The sequence below is a fragment of the Hordeum vulgare genome, chromosome 2H (genome assembly GCF_904849725.1).
Source record: "Hordeum vulgare subsp. vulgare chromosome 2H, MorexV3_pseudomolecules_assembly, whole genome shotgun sequence".
NCBI classification, from domain to species: Eukaryota; Viridiplantae; Streptophyta; class Magnoliopsida; order Poales; family Poaceae; genus Hordeum; species Hordeum vulgare.
The window spans coordinates 75,894,653-75,908,840 of NC_058519.1; the positions used below are offsets into that span (position 1 = coordinate 75,894,653).

Sequence of the window (14,188 nt, forward strand, 5' to 3'; positions counted from 1 at the left end):
TCTCTCAGTTGTAAGCTACATCTCGTCACTCTGGGACAAAGGAGGCAATGGTGGTCAAAGCAACATCTTCCCCATCTAAGTCCTCCAAATCTGGCGTCTCGAAGTCGAAAGGTTGGATCACGAGGAATGGAGTTTGCATGAGATGCATTTGGTGTGAGAGGAAGAGATGTCTCGCACACACTGTTGATGGGTTGGGGTGTGACAGGTCGGGATACTATACAAGCTAGATGTAGTTGCCCACATCTCTTATACATGTTTGTTTTGCTCAGGGCACATTATAATTTAGTTATAACATGGATTTCATTTATCATGTAAATTGTACCATCAATATGGATCTTAATGTTTGCTTCCTTTTCAACATTTTTTGTGGTTTTGTTTGCAGATTTTGAATGTTATTTAATACTCCCTCCATTCGCAAATATAAGATGTTCCAACATTCTTCTTATTAGGATATATAGACACGTTTTAGCGTGTTTGTTAACTCGTTTCAGTTTGTATGTAGTTCATATTAAAATCTTTAAAAAACTAATATTTGTTAATGGAGGAGGTATAATGGAGATCTCAATTTTTACTACTCCACATGACTCATATTAATTGTCGTTGATTGGTTGTATCAAACCGGTGACAATAAATATGGTTTGGAGCAAATAACATTTAGAAAGGGATGGTAGTAGCAAGAAACTTAACTTGTCCTCTAACTAATGTCAAAGAAAATGTCCCGTTGGGAGGAAGGAGTGGGTGCTTGGTTGTTGAGAATGACATTGATATTTAGGTGAGTAAACTGATGCATGACATTGGAGTATCATTTTGTTAATGTCTGTAGCATAGCTATATTGTCCCGTGGCAACGAACGGGTGTTTAACTAGTATGGCCTTACAATTAAGAATGGATGATTATGATTATGCTCAAGAATGGTTAAGGTGAAGAATATGAATTAGAATGTTCAACATAGTAAAAAATATATCCATCCTTATTCACGTGACCACGCAAATCAAACCAATGCAAATGGGGAACCTAGCATTGAACGAAATAAACATGCAACATATATTATATTTTTGCTGTGTGGCACAAGGTCATGTCCAATAGAAATAAGGGCAGATTCGCTGGTGGAAAAAGTTTGACAGAAGTACAGTTCCTGGTAAAACCAGAAATGGGGCAAGGGATTTAGAACAATTACGAAAATCTAGTTAAGAACATTTATGATCAAGCCAACTGATGTAGGTGAGAGATTTTAATGGGCAACCAATCCGGAAGAAGTGTTTACATTGAGAAACAAAGAGGATATACCAAGATATCTTCTGTAGGGATGTTAAGCCACTGCTGAATCATCTGTTATAATCGCAAAGCAGCAAAGTCAAATATCCCTTGAGGATCAAGGAAACTGCTATTGAAATATGAAATATGAGTTTTTAAAAGTCGGAGATACTTACAGAAGCCCAATGTAATCGCAATGAAGATGGAGAGATGACAAGAACTGGCCAGGCATCATGAAGGCAAGAAGCAACAGCAATTGCCTACATAGAGAAAATTAGGCAACAAAAACAATGCCTGAAAGATCTGGACGTAGTTGTATTGTGCATTTTTGCCCGGCAGGTTTGAAAATTACTAACTGCATGCTGCTGAGCGAAAACGAACAATACAAGTCCTTCCCCTGGGTGAGCCAGTCGTGTGCATCTGTATGTGTGGTGATCCTTTGCTAGTTTTTTTCAGGGTGTGTGTGTGCATCTGTATGTGCGGTGAGCCAGTCGTGTGCATCTGTATGTGTGGTGAGCCTTTGCTAGTTTTTTCAGGGTGTGTGTGTGTGGCGTGTGTATTTGGGGTGTGGGCCTTTTTGCCCACCTCTCTGTACTTTTTTTCATCTTAATGAAATGATACACAGCTCTCCTGCGTGTTGTAGAAAAATAAAATGATGATTGTCCAGAGAGAATGTATAAATTACCTGCAATGTCTTTCCAAGACCCATTTCATCTGCTATCAGCACTCTGCCCCCGTGTTGTAAAGCGAAACTACAATAACGAGGAAAAAAAAGGGTATGATGTTCAACTATGGGAAGGTACCACTGATCTTTAGTTCTTTACAGCCAAGTTCAAATGTGCTAAGTGGTTGGGAACCAAATAAGCAACTTACAACCCATTTTACGACCTAATAATGTTACTCCCTCTGTTCCATATAACTTGTCGTGGTCTAAACTAAGACCATGACAAGTAATATGGAATGGAGGAGTACATCCCAAATAATAGATGTTGACGGGTACCCTCGGCGCCATACTGTGATGGCATGACCAGGAACCATGAAGGTGTCAGGGGTACGCAGGGAGGTAAGACATACGTAGACTGGGGACGGACGAAAGCAGATGGAATTTCAGGATCAATTTCTTGTTTAATCTATTAGGCTTAGTTTATGATTGCTGTGTCATTGCCTAGTCTTGATTAAGGGCCATGGTTATCTGCTACATTTAACATCCTATAACTGTACAACAACTAAGTGATTAAGTTCAACATTACACCACATGTATGAATCTAAGAAAAGACATTTCCCACTGTTATGAGCAAAAAAAAATATACAAAGGATGTTGGATATACTTGACTCCTTCACGCTGAAAGGGCATAAGCTTCGACTCAACATCTGTTGGAATCTTGCCATACAAACCTACCGCAAAACAAACAATAAAAAAAAGTTAGGTCAGCATATCAAGAAAAAACTAGAAAAGTGACGAGGCAATGAAAGCCTCACACCTGAACGCAAGACCTACCTGGGAAAATTAAATGTTTGCACAGGTCGTTTGGATTTACACCTATGTGATACTGTTGAAGAAATATTTTACTTCTGCGTAGTTTATTATGAATCTAACTGGACTAGAGGATACTAGTGTTAGGAAAGCAACTTATCTTTAAGCCACTGGGTGTAAGCGGACAGAGCACCGTGATACACCTGAAGAGCCTCCTCATAAGCCAAGACCTTCTCATCATAAGCACTCACAGCGGCCTCATCAGCAAGCTTAGCCGCATCCTTTGCGGCCTGAGGAGCATCCGCGGGAAGAGCCGGTGGGGTTGGCATAGTAGGAGCCATGGGAGGAACCGGACATGGCGGACAGCAGACCTCGCCAGAAAGAAAACCCCATAGACGGATGCCACGCATGTGAATGCGCATGAAGCCAATGAACTCGGTGTAGTTAGTGCCATCAAAGATCACCGGACAACGAGGAACAGCAACGTAGCCGAATGCAGCAGACAATTTTTTTTAGGAATCGCAGTCAACGAACAGCGTCCGTGTTTGAAACCGCGTCCGCGTCGACAGCAGGATTGGAGGCGCCTCGATCTGGCGAGATGGGAGCCGCCTTGACCTGGAGCCGCCGCGAGATGGATCCCACGAGCAGGGCGCTGGATCCCTCGTGGATCGATCTGGAAGCTGAGCCGGTCGCTGGATCCCTCGCGAGATCGACATATCAGGACGGGGATCTTGATGTGGCGGCGGATCCTGATGTGGCGGCGGGGTGCAGCGGCCGAATCGAGGGCGACTGGCGGCGACGGAAGCGGCGGGACCAGTGCAGCGGATCGAGGATGAGTGCGGCGGGACCAGTGCATCGGATCGAGGATGAGTGCGGCGGCCGGATCGAGGACGGTTGGCGGCGGCGGAACACAGCGGCCGGCGACGGGATCCGACTGAAGATCACGAGAGACGGCGGCCGGCGACGGGATTCGGCTGGAGGACTTGCAACCGAGGCACGGCCAGAAGAAGATAAGCTAGCAGAAAAGCTAGCAGCAGCAAGACGTGAGGAGAGCACGTCCGCGAGAAGAGAGGATCGAAGAAAAATACAAGAACGATACGAAATCGATCTGTACGAGCACGAGTTGCGACGTGCGAAAAAAAATAACCTAAGCTCTAATACCATGTTAGGAAAGCAACTTATCTTTATTGAAGGCTCAAGGGGCATATATATATTACACATGACTTGAGGTGCAAGGAAAGTAAACATAGACTAATAAGGACTCCTAGACTAATACTAATACTTCCTAACAACTAGAAAGTAATACAGTTCTTGATATCTCAAGTGAATGTAATTTTGTCCATTCAAACAGCACCTTGCCAGCGAGTGGATGAAAACCTATAAGCATGTGTTGTTTCCAATGTTTACTTTAGAAACTAAGATACCTCGAAGATCTTTGGCAGCTAAAGCGGCAGCAAAAGCCCGCTGAACTAACGGGTCCAATTGTTGAACCTGTCAGGTAAGTAGATGTACATGTTATGGTCAAAATGAATTATCTCTAGATGCACTATCAACATAAAATAAAAACATCAAAATAATAACCAATTTGGTGGATGCAGGAACCAATAGGATAGTATTCACAGGCTAGAAACTGTTAGTTACTCTTGCTTGAGGTGTAGAAAAGGCTACAATTGCACGGACGACAGCACACCAAGGCCTATGTCTTGGGCCTTGTGTCTATGGAGTTCTTTTTTCCGAGAAATTGAAAATACAAACTTCTCAAAGTTCCTTGAAATAACAAGGATAGTGGACCTCCCAATGGCCTCACAAGCAATTATACTTGACACTTCTGACTTCTCAAAGTCTAACGCTCAGCCGCCCCCGCCCCCGCCCCTCTCAGGGCCCGCGTGATGGCCGCCTTCGCCGCCGCTGTCCCTGCTGGCTCCCCAGAGACCCCCTCCGGCGAGCGCGTCTCCTACGGGGAGCACTGGAGCAGCTCGGAGGGAGAGACCTCGTTGAGGTCGTACAGCGACGTCGCGCGCTCGCTCCCCCCAGGCCCGCCGGCCGCCGCCGCTCCCAAGCGCGCCGTCGCCGCCTCCGGACGCGCCGCGCCCGCTTCCCGACCCGCGGTGCAGGACCGCCTCGGGCCTCGCTCGGAGGTGCGTCGCGCGACGTGCGGGCCGGTGCTCGACGCGGACGGGTTCCAGCAGGCCCGCCGCAGGCACCCCCATCGCCGTCCGCGCCGCGACGCCCCGCCCTGCCCAGCATCTCCGACACCGCGCCGCAGCCCGTCCCCGGAGGAGGCCGCCGGCCTCTGCTTCCGCTGCCTCGACCCCAGGCATCACGTGCGCGACTGCCCCAACGACGTCCGCTGCCGCCGCTGCCTCATCTTCGGCCATGCCTCGCGCGCCTGTGGCGGCCGTCGCACGGCCGACGGGGCCCGGCAGCCATCTCGCACGGACGCCGCGCAACCCCGCGCCAAGGACGCCCCCAGGCTACCGCCTCGCGCGTCTGCGGCCGCGCCGCCCCCTCCTCGCGGCGTGGTCGCTCGGATCCCTGCTGCCGCGCAGCCTCGCGTTGCTCCCCCGGCGCCGGCGCTCCTCTCGGCTCCTCCCGCCCCGTCGCCCGCAGATCGCCCCGCGCGGGTCATCATGGCGCAGACGACGGAGATGGACGATGCGGAGCTCGTCCTTGCCCGTGCCATGGTAGCCACCATCACGGGCAACCGGCCGCGCGTCTATTCGCCTGAGGTGGTCGAGCTGCTCCTGACCTCGCTGGACCTCGCCGAGGGCGACTTCACCGTGCACGCGCACCACCCAGAAGACTTTCTCATCATCTTCTCCTCCATGGCCACCAAGCGCCGACTCAATGGCGAGCACATCCTCTGTTCGCCGCGTTTTTCTATCTCGCTGCGGCCATGGTGCAAGCTGGCGCACGCCACCGCCGATGACCCCGGATATCGTGTCGAGCTGGAGCTCCGCGGCATTCCTGCGCATGCGTGGCACCTCTCCGTGGCTGAGCACGTTCTCGGATCGAGCTGCTGGATCGAGCGGATGCACCCCCGCACGCGGTCGCGAGCTGACCTCGACGTCTTCCGCCTCTCCGGCCGCACTCACGACCCCGCCGGCATCCAGCGCGCGGCGGTGCTGGCTATCGTCGAGCAGCTCCCGGCCCGCGTGCCATCTGAAGCCCCGGCCGTCCGAACCCTGTCCTACCCCATATCCATCGAGCTCACCGTGGCGGAGCGTATCAGGGGCACGTCGGACGTTCCTCAGGCGGCCGGCGGGCATTCCGGCGACGACGCAGGCGAGGGCAGCAGGCGCGGCCAGGGCAACGGCCAAGGCCCAGCCCCAGGACGCGCACGCCGCCGTGGCCGCAAGCACAGGCGCGCCGACGAGGTCCCGGCCGGCCGCGCGGATGGCATGGCCATCGACGCGCCGGCGTGGCGCGTGCGGCGCCCCGGCCGCGCTGATGGTACGGCCATGGCGGCCTCCTGGCCCGACGTGGCGGCACCGCCGAGGGACCCCCGTCCTGCCAGACTGGGCATGCAAGCCTGGCCCAGGCCGCTGGGACCCGCGCACCGCCGTCATCGCGTCAACAAAGGAGAGGGAGGTTCGGCCGGGACCCGCGTCACCAGACCGCGTCACCAGCCTGCAAAAGGGAGGTTCGGCCGGGACCCGCGCGCACCTACCTGCGCTGCGCCTGATCCGCGGCAGAACGGCCCCACCTTCGGCGCCAGCTGGCGCCCCGCCATTGGCTGGAAACGACCCAATTCCTCCTGCCGTTTCAAATCCCCGCGCCCCCACCACGACCAGCGCAGACGCGCACGAGACAGCACTCCCTCCCGTACTGGAAGATCCCATCGGGGCCACGCCTGCTTCGGCTGAGATCACGCTCGCCTGCCATGCGACGGATCCCCAGCCAGAGGCCCAGACCACGCCAGTCTCGCCTGCCGCCCGGTCGGGCCAAAGCTGCGCAATCCCCACCGCGGCGCGGGCCCCGCCTGACGCCTCGGATCAGACGCCGCGGGCCAGCGCGGGCAGCGCTTTACCACGCGCGGGAAACCCTTCGGAGCCGAGGCAGCACACCAGCGCGGGATGCGCCTCCTCGCTTGCCGCCATCCACCCAAACCTGGCTCCGGGGACCATAGCAGGGACGGCCACCTCCGAGCAGGCCACGCCCGAGCCAGCTCCGCCTGGGCAGCCCTCCCCACAGGCCCCTCCTGCAGCGGCTGCCGAAGCCCCAGGCCGACCCGGCCCAGCCCCGATCACCATCCTGCAGCGGCCCACTCGGCCTGATCGGGAGGGCACTGATACAGCGCCGCGCGCGACAGCGCCGAGTCGGTTTGCCTCGCCCCCGATCACCCTGCGCCGCTTGCGCAGCCAGCTAGCCCCGGTTACTTCCTGGACGCTGGGGCAATTCCTGTCTGCAGCCACGAAGCAGCTCAACGCTGCCCTACCGTCCCCTGGGAAACGCCAGCGACCACCACTGAACTTCAGCCCGCGGAGGGGACGGTCGGCTTCGGCTCACACAGCAGTGGCTACGCCACCAAAGGTCGAGAGGCACGCCCAAGTGCAGATCCTCCGCACCCTTGGCATAGTTGGCATCCATCAGCCCATCTCCGCCGCTGCGATGAAGGCCTACGACGACCTATTCGCCACGCCACTGCAGATGTCGGTCTTGCAGGCTATCGCGGCCCTCGTCGACAGGGAGCTCCCGGCCTGTCTGACGGCCGTGCCCAGCACCGCGGCAGCCAGTGCGTGTTAGCAGCACCGCTCGCCACGCGTCGACACCCTGCTCATGGATCACGGCTTGCAGATTGTTGTATGGAATGTTAGAGGCCTTAACTCACGCGCCAGGCGCTGCGCGATTCGATCGTTACTCTGTACCACCCGCGCATCTATTGTATGCCTGCAAGAAACTAAGATGGCTTTGATCTCGTCGTCTGTTGTGCTGGAAACGCTTGGGTCTGAATTTGATGGATCAACTTACCTCCCGGCCGATGGCACGCGCGGCGGCATTCTCCTGGCTTGGAAAACCAGGGCTGCCACGCTCTCTAACCTTCAGTTCACGCAACACGCGGTGACTGCGAAGGTGCGCGCGCCCAATGGCAACCCCTGGTGGATCACCACGGTCTACGGGCCCCAAAGCGACCAGGACAAATTGTTGTTCCTGCAAGAGCTGCGCGACATTCGCGATACTAGCCCAGACCCATGGATGTTGTGTGGGGACTTCAACCTGATATGTCGTGCCTCGGACAAAAGCTCGGGCAACGTGAACCACCGCATGATGGGTAGATTCCGCCGCGTCATCAACGACCTTGCCCTCAAGGAGGTTTACCTCAATGGGCGTCGTTTCACGTGGTCCAACGAGCAATCCCCTCCTACGCTCGTGCGCCTCGACCGGGTGCTCTGCACCTCCGATTGGGAGGACAGTCATGGCGAGTGCCACCTTCGATGCCTGGCATCCGTTGTCTCCGATCACTGCCCCTTGCTCCTGGACTGCTCGCCCATGCCATCAGCTCAAAAGCGCTTCCACTTCGAGGAGTTCTGGATGCGCCTCGACGGCTTCCACGACACGGTTGTTGCGGCCTGGGGTTCGGTGTCCGACCCAGACCCCTTCAGGCGACTGGTGCGTCGCCTGCAGGCTACGGGCCGCGCCCTCACGAGCTGGAGCGCCAAGTCCACGGGCAACATAAGGGACAAGCTTGCCATCTCCCACGAGCTTAACCTGCGCTTCGACCAAGCCATGGAGACCCGCACGCTCTCCCCATCAGAGGATTGGCTGCGCAAGCAGACCAAGCTTTCCTACCTGGGCTTGGCTTCGCTTGAGCGCACTATTGCCCGGCAGCGCGCTCGCATCTCCTCCCTCTCGGACGGCGACGCGAACACGAGCTTCTTCCACAGGCAATGCACTTATCGGCGGCGGAAAAACAGAGTGTACAGCTTGCTTGTAGACGGGCAGACGATCAGCGACCACGACGAGATGGCCCAGGCGGCCTTTGCCCACTTCGACGGGCTGCTGGGCACAGCGGCTGACCGTGCCCACACGCTGGACTTTGAGCGCCTAATCCAGCCAGCTGATCTGTCTGGCCTAGAGGAGCCGTTCAGCCCCGACGAGATATGGGAGGCTGTGCGGCGCATGCCGGCGCATAAGGCACCGGGGCCGGACGGCTTTACCGCGGAATTCCTGCGAGCGTGCTGGAGCACCATTAAGCAGGACGTGCTTGAGGTCTTTGAGCAGCTCTATGCGCTGAGAGGGCGTGGATTTCACAGGCTCAACCAAGCACTGCTCACCTTGCTGCCAAAGCGCTCCGATGCTCACAAGCTCGACGACTACCGTCCGATCTGCCTGATTCATATTGTGGCTAAGCTCTTTGCGAAGGTCCTCTCCCTGCGCTTGGCACCGATGCTCGACGGCCTAGTGAGCCGCTATCAGAATGCCTTCATTGCCGGACGTGCACTCCACGACAACTTCGTCCTAGTCCGGCAATCCCTCAAGCTCCTGCACCAACTGGGCGCGCCGAGGATCATGCTCAAGCTCGACCTCACCCGGGCCTTCGACTCCATATCTTGGCCCTTCCTCTTTGAGGCCCTGCACCAATATGGCTTCAGAGCGAGGTTCCGGGAGTGGTTGGCCATCCTCCTCTCCTCGGCTAGCACCCGCGTCTTGCTCAATGGCGTGCCGGCACCCCCGATCTGGCATCGCCGCGGGTTGAGACAGGGTGACTCGACATCCCCGCAGCTCTTCGTGCTGGCCGTCGACACGCTCAGCCGCCTCATGCAGCGGGCGCTCCAGGCCGGCATCCTCCGGAGACTCCACCCCCGTCGCAACATCCGGGCTATCTCACTTTACGCCGATGATGTGATGCTGTTCTGCCACGCCTCAACCGACGAGGTCCTCGCTGTGAAGGGCATCCTAGGGATCTTCGGCTCCGCTTCCGGCCTGCTCGTGAACTACGGCAAGAGCTCTGCCACCGCACTGCATAGAGATGAGTCGACAGCCGAATCACTGGCGATTCTGGGCTGCCAGGCAGCGGCTCTGCCCATCACGTATCTGGGTATCCCCCTCTCCACGCGCCGCCCCACCGCGGCTCAGATGCAGCCCCTGGTCGACAAGGTGGCCGGCCGTCTACCATCATGGAAGGCATGGCTCATGAACAAGGCCGGGCGGCTGGCGCTCGTCAAGTCTGTGCTCAGCGCCATCCCCGTCCATCAGCTACTCGCCCTAGGGCCCCTGAAGAAAGCTTTGAAGCAGCTTGAGAAAATTCAGCGTGGGTTTCTCTGGGCCGGGCACGAGGCGGCCCACGGTGGACACTGCCACGTGAACTGGCGACGGGTATGTCGGCCGCTGGAGTACGGCGGCCTCGGTGTCCGAGACCTAGAGCGCACGGGGCTGGCCCTTCGGCTCCGATGGCTATGGCTCTCACGGACGGACACTACCCGAGCATGGCACGGCCTGGACCTGCAGTTCACCCCCGAGGAGTATGGCCTCTTCTATGCCTCCACCACCATGCGGATTGGAGATGGATCGACTGCGCTCTTTTGGGAGGACAGATGGCTCCTCGGCCTCTCCATCCGCGAGCACGCGCCCTCGCTTTACATGTGCATCCCCAAGCATCGCAGAAAGTCCAGGACGGTGGCAGCAGGCATAGCCGGCAATGCCTGGGCGAGGGACATTCACGGCACCATTGGCCTCCAGGAGATTGGGCAGTATCTCCAGATCTGGCTGTTGGTGTCCCGCATCACCCTCTCCGCAGAGCCGGACACGCTCTCCTGGAAGTGGACAGCCAGCGGCAGCTACTCTGCCAGGTCCGCTTATCTTGCCACCTTCCACAGTTCGATCACTTGCCGGTCCTGGAAGTTGATCTGGAAGGGTTGGGCCCCGCCTAAGGTCAAATTCTTCCACTGGCTCGCCAATCAGGACCGTTGTTGGACTGCGGAGCGCCTTGATCGGCATGGCCTAACGCATCACCCTCGGTGCCTTCTTTGTGACCAACAACCGGAGACGATGCAGCACCTGCTGCTCTCCTGCCCATTCGCGAAGCAGGCCTGGCACGGGATCATATCCTGGCTGCGACTACCGGCACCTGTGCCCGACCAGGACGCCTCGCTGCAGGACTGGTGGCTACGCGCTCGCGATGCCACGCCTCACCCGCTCCGCAAAGCGCTGGCCTCGATTGCGCTTCTCGTGCCGTGGATGATCTGGAAGCATAGGAACGCGTGTGTATTCGACCATGTAACCCCATCGCTAGTAGAGCTCGCCGATGCGATCAAGGACGAGTCCAGGAATTGGGCGCAGGCAGGGGCCAAGGGGCTTAGGGTCACCCTGCCACCCACCTGGGACGTGCACTGATCTGGTTGTAACACCTTTGTACTAGCCTCCTAGGAGGTTGTCTTCCCCTCTTTTCAATACAATGAAATGCAAAGTCTTTTGCGTTTTCTCGAAAAAAAAAAACTTCTCAAAGTCTGAGATGCTACTTACAACTTCCGCCATTAGTTTTTACAACTTTACATTAAGATGTACTAGTAGAATTATGACTTCACAGAAAAATAACCAATCTAATGGTAAATTCCGTATATAGCCAACCTAGATTTAAATTTATTGGCAGTCAAACTTTAGAAAGTCTAATTCTAGGATGTCAAGTAAAACAAACAGGGGTAGTATTTTCTTCAACAACATTTAAAACTTGTATTATATATTTTCAGAACCGGAAGCTAATATTAATAAACATCATCAGAATGATTCAGTGGCTGAGTAGGAACGGAACAGTACAGCCAACCAGACAAGAGGGCAATAAAACAAATTCAACAAAACAAAATAGAAGGTCACTACTAGAAACAGAACACGGCTATTCGAAGTGCATAAAACAACTGTTACCTCAACAACTAATCCAGGTACAGCATGAAGAACGTCCTCCGCTATTGATAAAGATGTTGGAGGGAACATCCATACCCTAAGAATTTCACAAGTAAAACAGAACCAGGAATAAGTTATGTGTTTTACTTTGAAATAAGGCATCAAACTTTGATATGCTATAGAAAACGTCTGGTGAAACTGTCAAGTAATAGAATAAGGGAACCTTTCTTTTCCATTCCAGCTAGCTTTCGGGATCTTGTGAAATGCATCCACAAGTTTCTGAGAGAGAAACGGGAGTAAGAAAATATATTGTAGACAATATCATTCTATGGAAACTGATTAAATATGTGATAAAGGCAAAATGAGATGTATAGATATGTTAGGCAATAAGGGGAATGTACCTGGTGATAGGGGAACTTCGCTGCAATCACACCACTAGAATGAAGGAAAAGATGTATAGATATCTTAGGCCAACTGCCCTGGCTATCATTCACTTGAATGACAATTGAAAGGAAGAATGAGATGGGCCACAATTCATGTTAGAATAAGCAGAAAACGCAGAGAATGTTGAATACCTGTGTTTGGTTGATTAAGCCGAGAAGGTGAAAGTGATTCTACCTAGGAAATAATGAAGGGATAATGAGGAACAACATACGATTTCCTTTATCAGCAAGATGGATCATGGAAATTGGTAATATAACACAAATAGATATATTATGCTTCCGTTGAACATGCATATCTCCCTAATCAACTCAAAACAATGAAACCGCAAACAAAGCCATTAATAAGATAAGCCCAAATATCCAAGCTCTGAAGAATGAAGAACACATTTTTTATTGCATGCCCCAAAAGCCATCAAAGTATTGTGTGCAGTTCAAAATAAAATGTTAACCGTATCTGCATCAAGATTTATCATGATGGGCAACTCAAAACAACGGAATAGCAAATGATACTCCTGAAAATGCCCAACGCTCAGAAGAATTAAGAATGAACTGTTCATTGCATGCCCCAAACAAGATCTAAGACTTAATCTACTCCCTCCGTCCCAAAATAACTGTCTTAACTTTGTACTAGCTCTAGTATAAAATTGTACTAAGCTTAAGACACTTATTTTGGGACGGAGGGAGTATAAGAAACTACTAGATTGAATCTATTTGCATTAAAAAAGCCGAGCAAAAGAGGGCGAGCGACCGTCAAAGTATCGTAAGCAGTTTAAAAAAAAATGTTGACTATATCTACATCAAGATTTATCTCGTGTTTAGATTTTTGTATCAGCTTAATTCCAAAGTTGACATCTTTTGACAAGACAAGCTGTACTCAACAAGGCTTCCAAACTATAGAATTTTAATTCTCAATGCAAGTTGCAACACGGTCAGCAAGAGAAACTGAAATGCGCTTGAAAACAAAATGTTAACTACAGCCATCTAATTCTGTGACCACCAAACCCAGACCACTGGACCATGTGACCCAAACTTCCAAGTCATGGTCATGGTTCAAAGGTGCAAGATAGTTCTTTATCAAAAAGATGGAATCAAATACCTTGAACATTTCAAACTTAATACTACAATGACGATAGGCTCGGTTCTTGAATTGCTGAAATTATGCTATGCGCAAAAAGGTGAGCCTAGAAAGTAAAAGAAATGTTCAGATTCATCAAACTTCATACAGAAGGCTTAGTTTCTATTAACTCTAATCTACAAAGAATAAAGAAAAAATTCTGACTCGGAAAGCATGAGAAAGTTGACAGATTTACCACGGTACAAACGCATTAAGCTAAACCCCTACCACATTTCCGACCAAATCACTAACCCACGAATCTTGGGCAAGAACACGTAGGTTCTTGGAAAGAAACCACTACTGCATTCACGAAAGCTGGGTAAAAGAAAGAAGGGGATTTAGATTTGCCACGGTGAAATGACCCGTCATTCCAAATTCATCGGACATTAGAGCAACAAAGATTTCCAATTTTCCGTGTCACGCACAAACCCAACCCCTAGCATTCAAACAGTGAACTCCCAAGAATACCTCTCCCAAATAGCAAAAAAGAACGGAGAAAACCCTAACCTTGCCGAAGCGAGACTCTAGGGAGACCCTGGAGGCGGGGTGCTCGTTCCTGAGCGGCGAAGATACCGTGGCCGCCGGCGGTAGGGCGCGGTGGGGGAGCGGCGAGATTGCGGGGGCGGTGGAGGCGGCGGAAGAGGAGGCCTTGCGCTCCGCAATCGCGCGGTAGGCGTCCTGCTCGAGCTTGTCGTACTGCTCCTCGCTTAGGCCCCAGTCGTCGTCGTCTAAGCCGCCGCCCCAGCCGCCGGCGCCGCCTAGGCCCGCCATTTTCAAGCGGGCGTTTTGGGTGGGAGCTGTTTTGGCAAGGAGAAGGGGCAGAAAGGGGAGTAGGGCGTCTCAAACGGCGGTGCTCAACGGCGGGATCCCGAATTCACGATATAGGGAAAGGGAAAACAAGCCTTCACATTTTGTTTTTTGTTTTTTGTTTTTTTTTGCCGTCAACAAGTCTTCACTTTGCACAGTAATATTACTCCATATTTTATTAAAAAAATCATGAATACGCAAAATTTATGTATCATTTAATTGATAAAAAAATAAAGGATACCAACAGTAAGGTTGGAT

General features: G+C 53.0%; 1 protein-coding gene across 1 annotated transcript in view; it reads right to left on the minus strand.

The window, feature by feature from the left end:
- Positions 1 to 13,978, minus strand: part of LOC123425129 (SWI/SNF-related matrix-associated actin-dependent regulator of chromatin subfamily A-like protein 1) — a 34,513-nt gene extending 20,535 nt beyond the window's left edge. The window contains exons 1-10 of the mRNA XM_045108803.1: positions 13,631 to 13,978; positions 12,142 to 12,184; positions 11,968 to 12,059; positions 11,790 to 11,845; positions 11,588 to 11,663; positions 4,153 to 4,219; positions 2,583 to 2,649; positions 1,940 to 2,006; positions 1,431 to 1,514; positions 1,288 to 1,329 (exon numbers count right to left, since the gene is read on the minus strand). Coding sequence (XP_044964738.1) covers positions 1,288 to 1,329; positions 1,431 to 1,514; positions 1,940 to 2,006; positions 2,583 to 2,649; positions 4,153 to 4,219; positions 11,588 to 11,663; positions 11,790 to 11,845; positions 11,968 to 12,059; positions 12,142 to 12,184; positions 13,631 to 13,894 — 858 coding nt within the window. The 5' untranslated portion in view covers positions 13,895 to 13,978. The remainder of the gene's footprint in view (positions 1 to 1,287; positions 1,330 to 1,430; positions 1,515 to 1,939; positions 2,007 to 2,582; positions 2,650 to 4,152; positions 4,220 to 11,587; positions 11,664 to 11,789; positions 11,846 to 11,967; positions 12,060 to 12,141; positions 12,185 to 13,630) is intronic.
- Between the last annotated feature and the right edge of the window lie 210 nt (positions 13,979 to 14,188).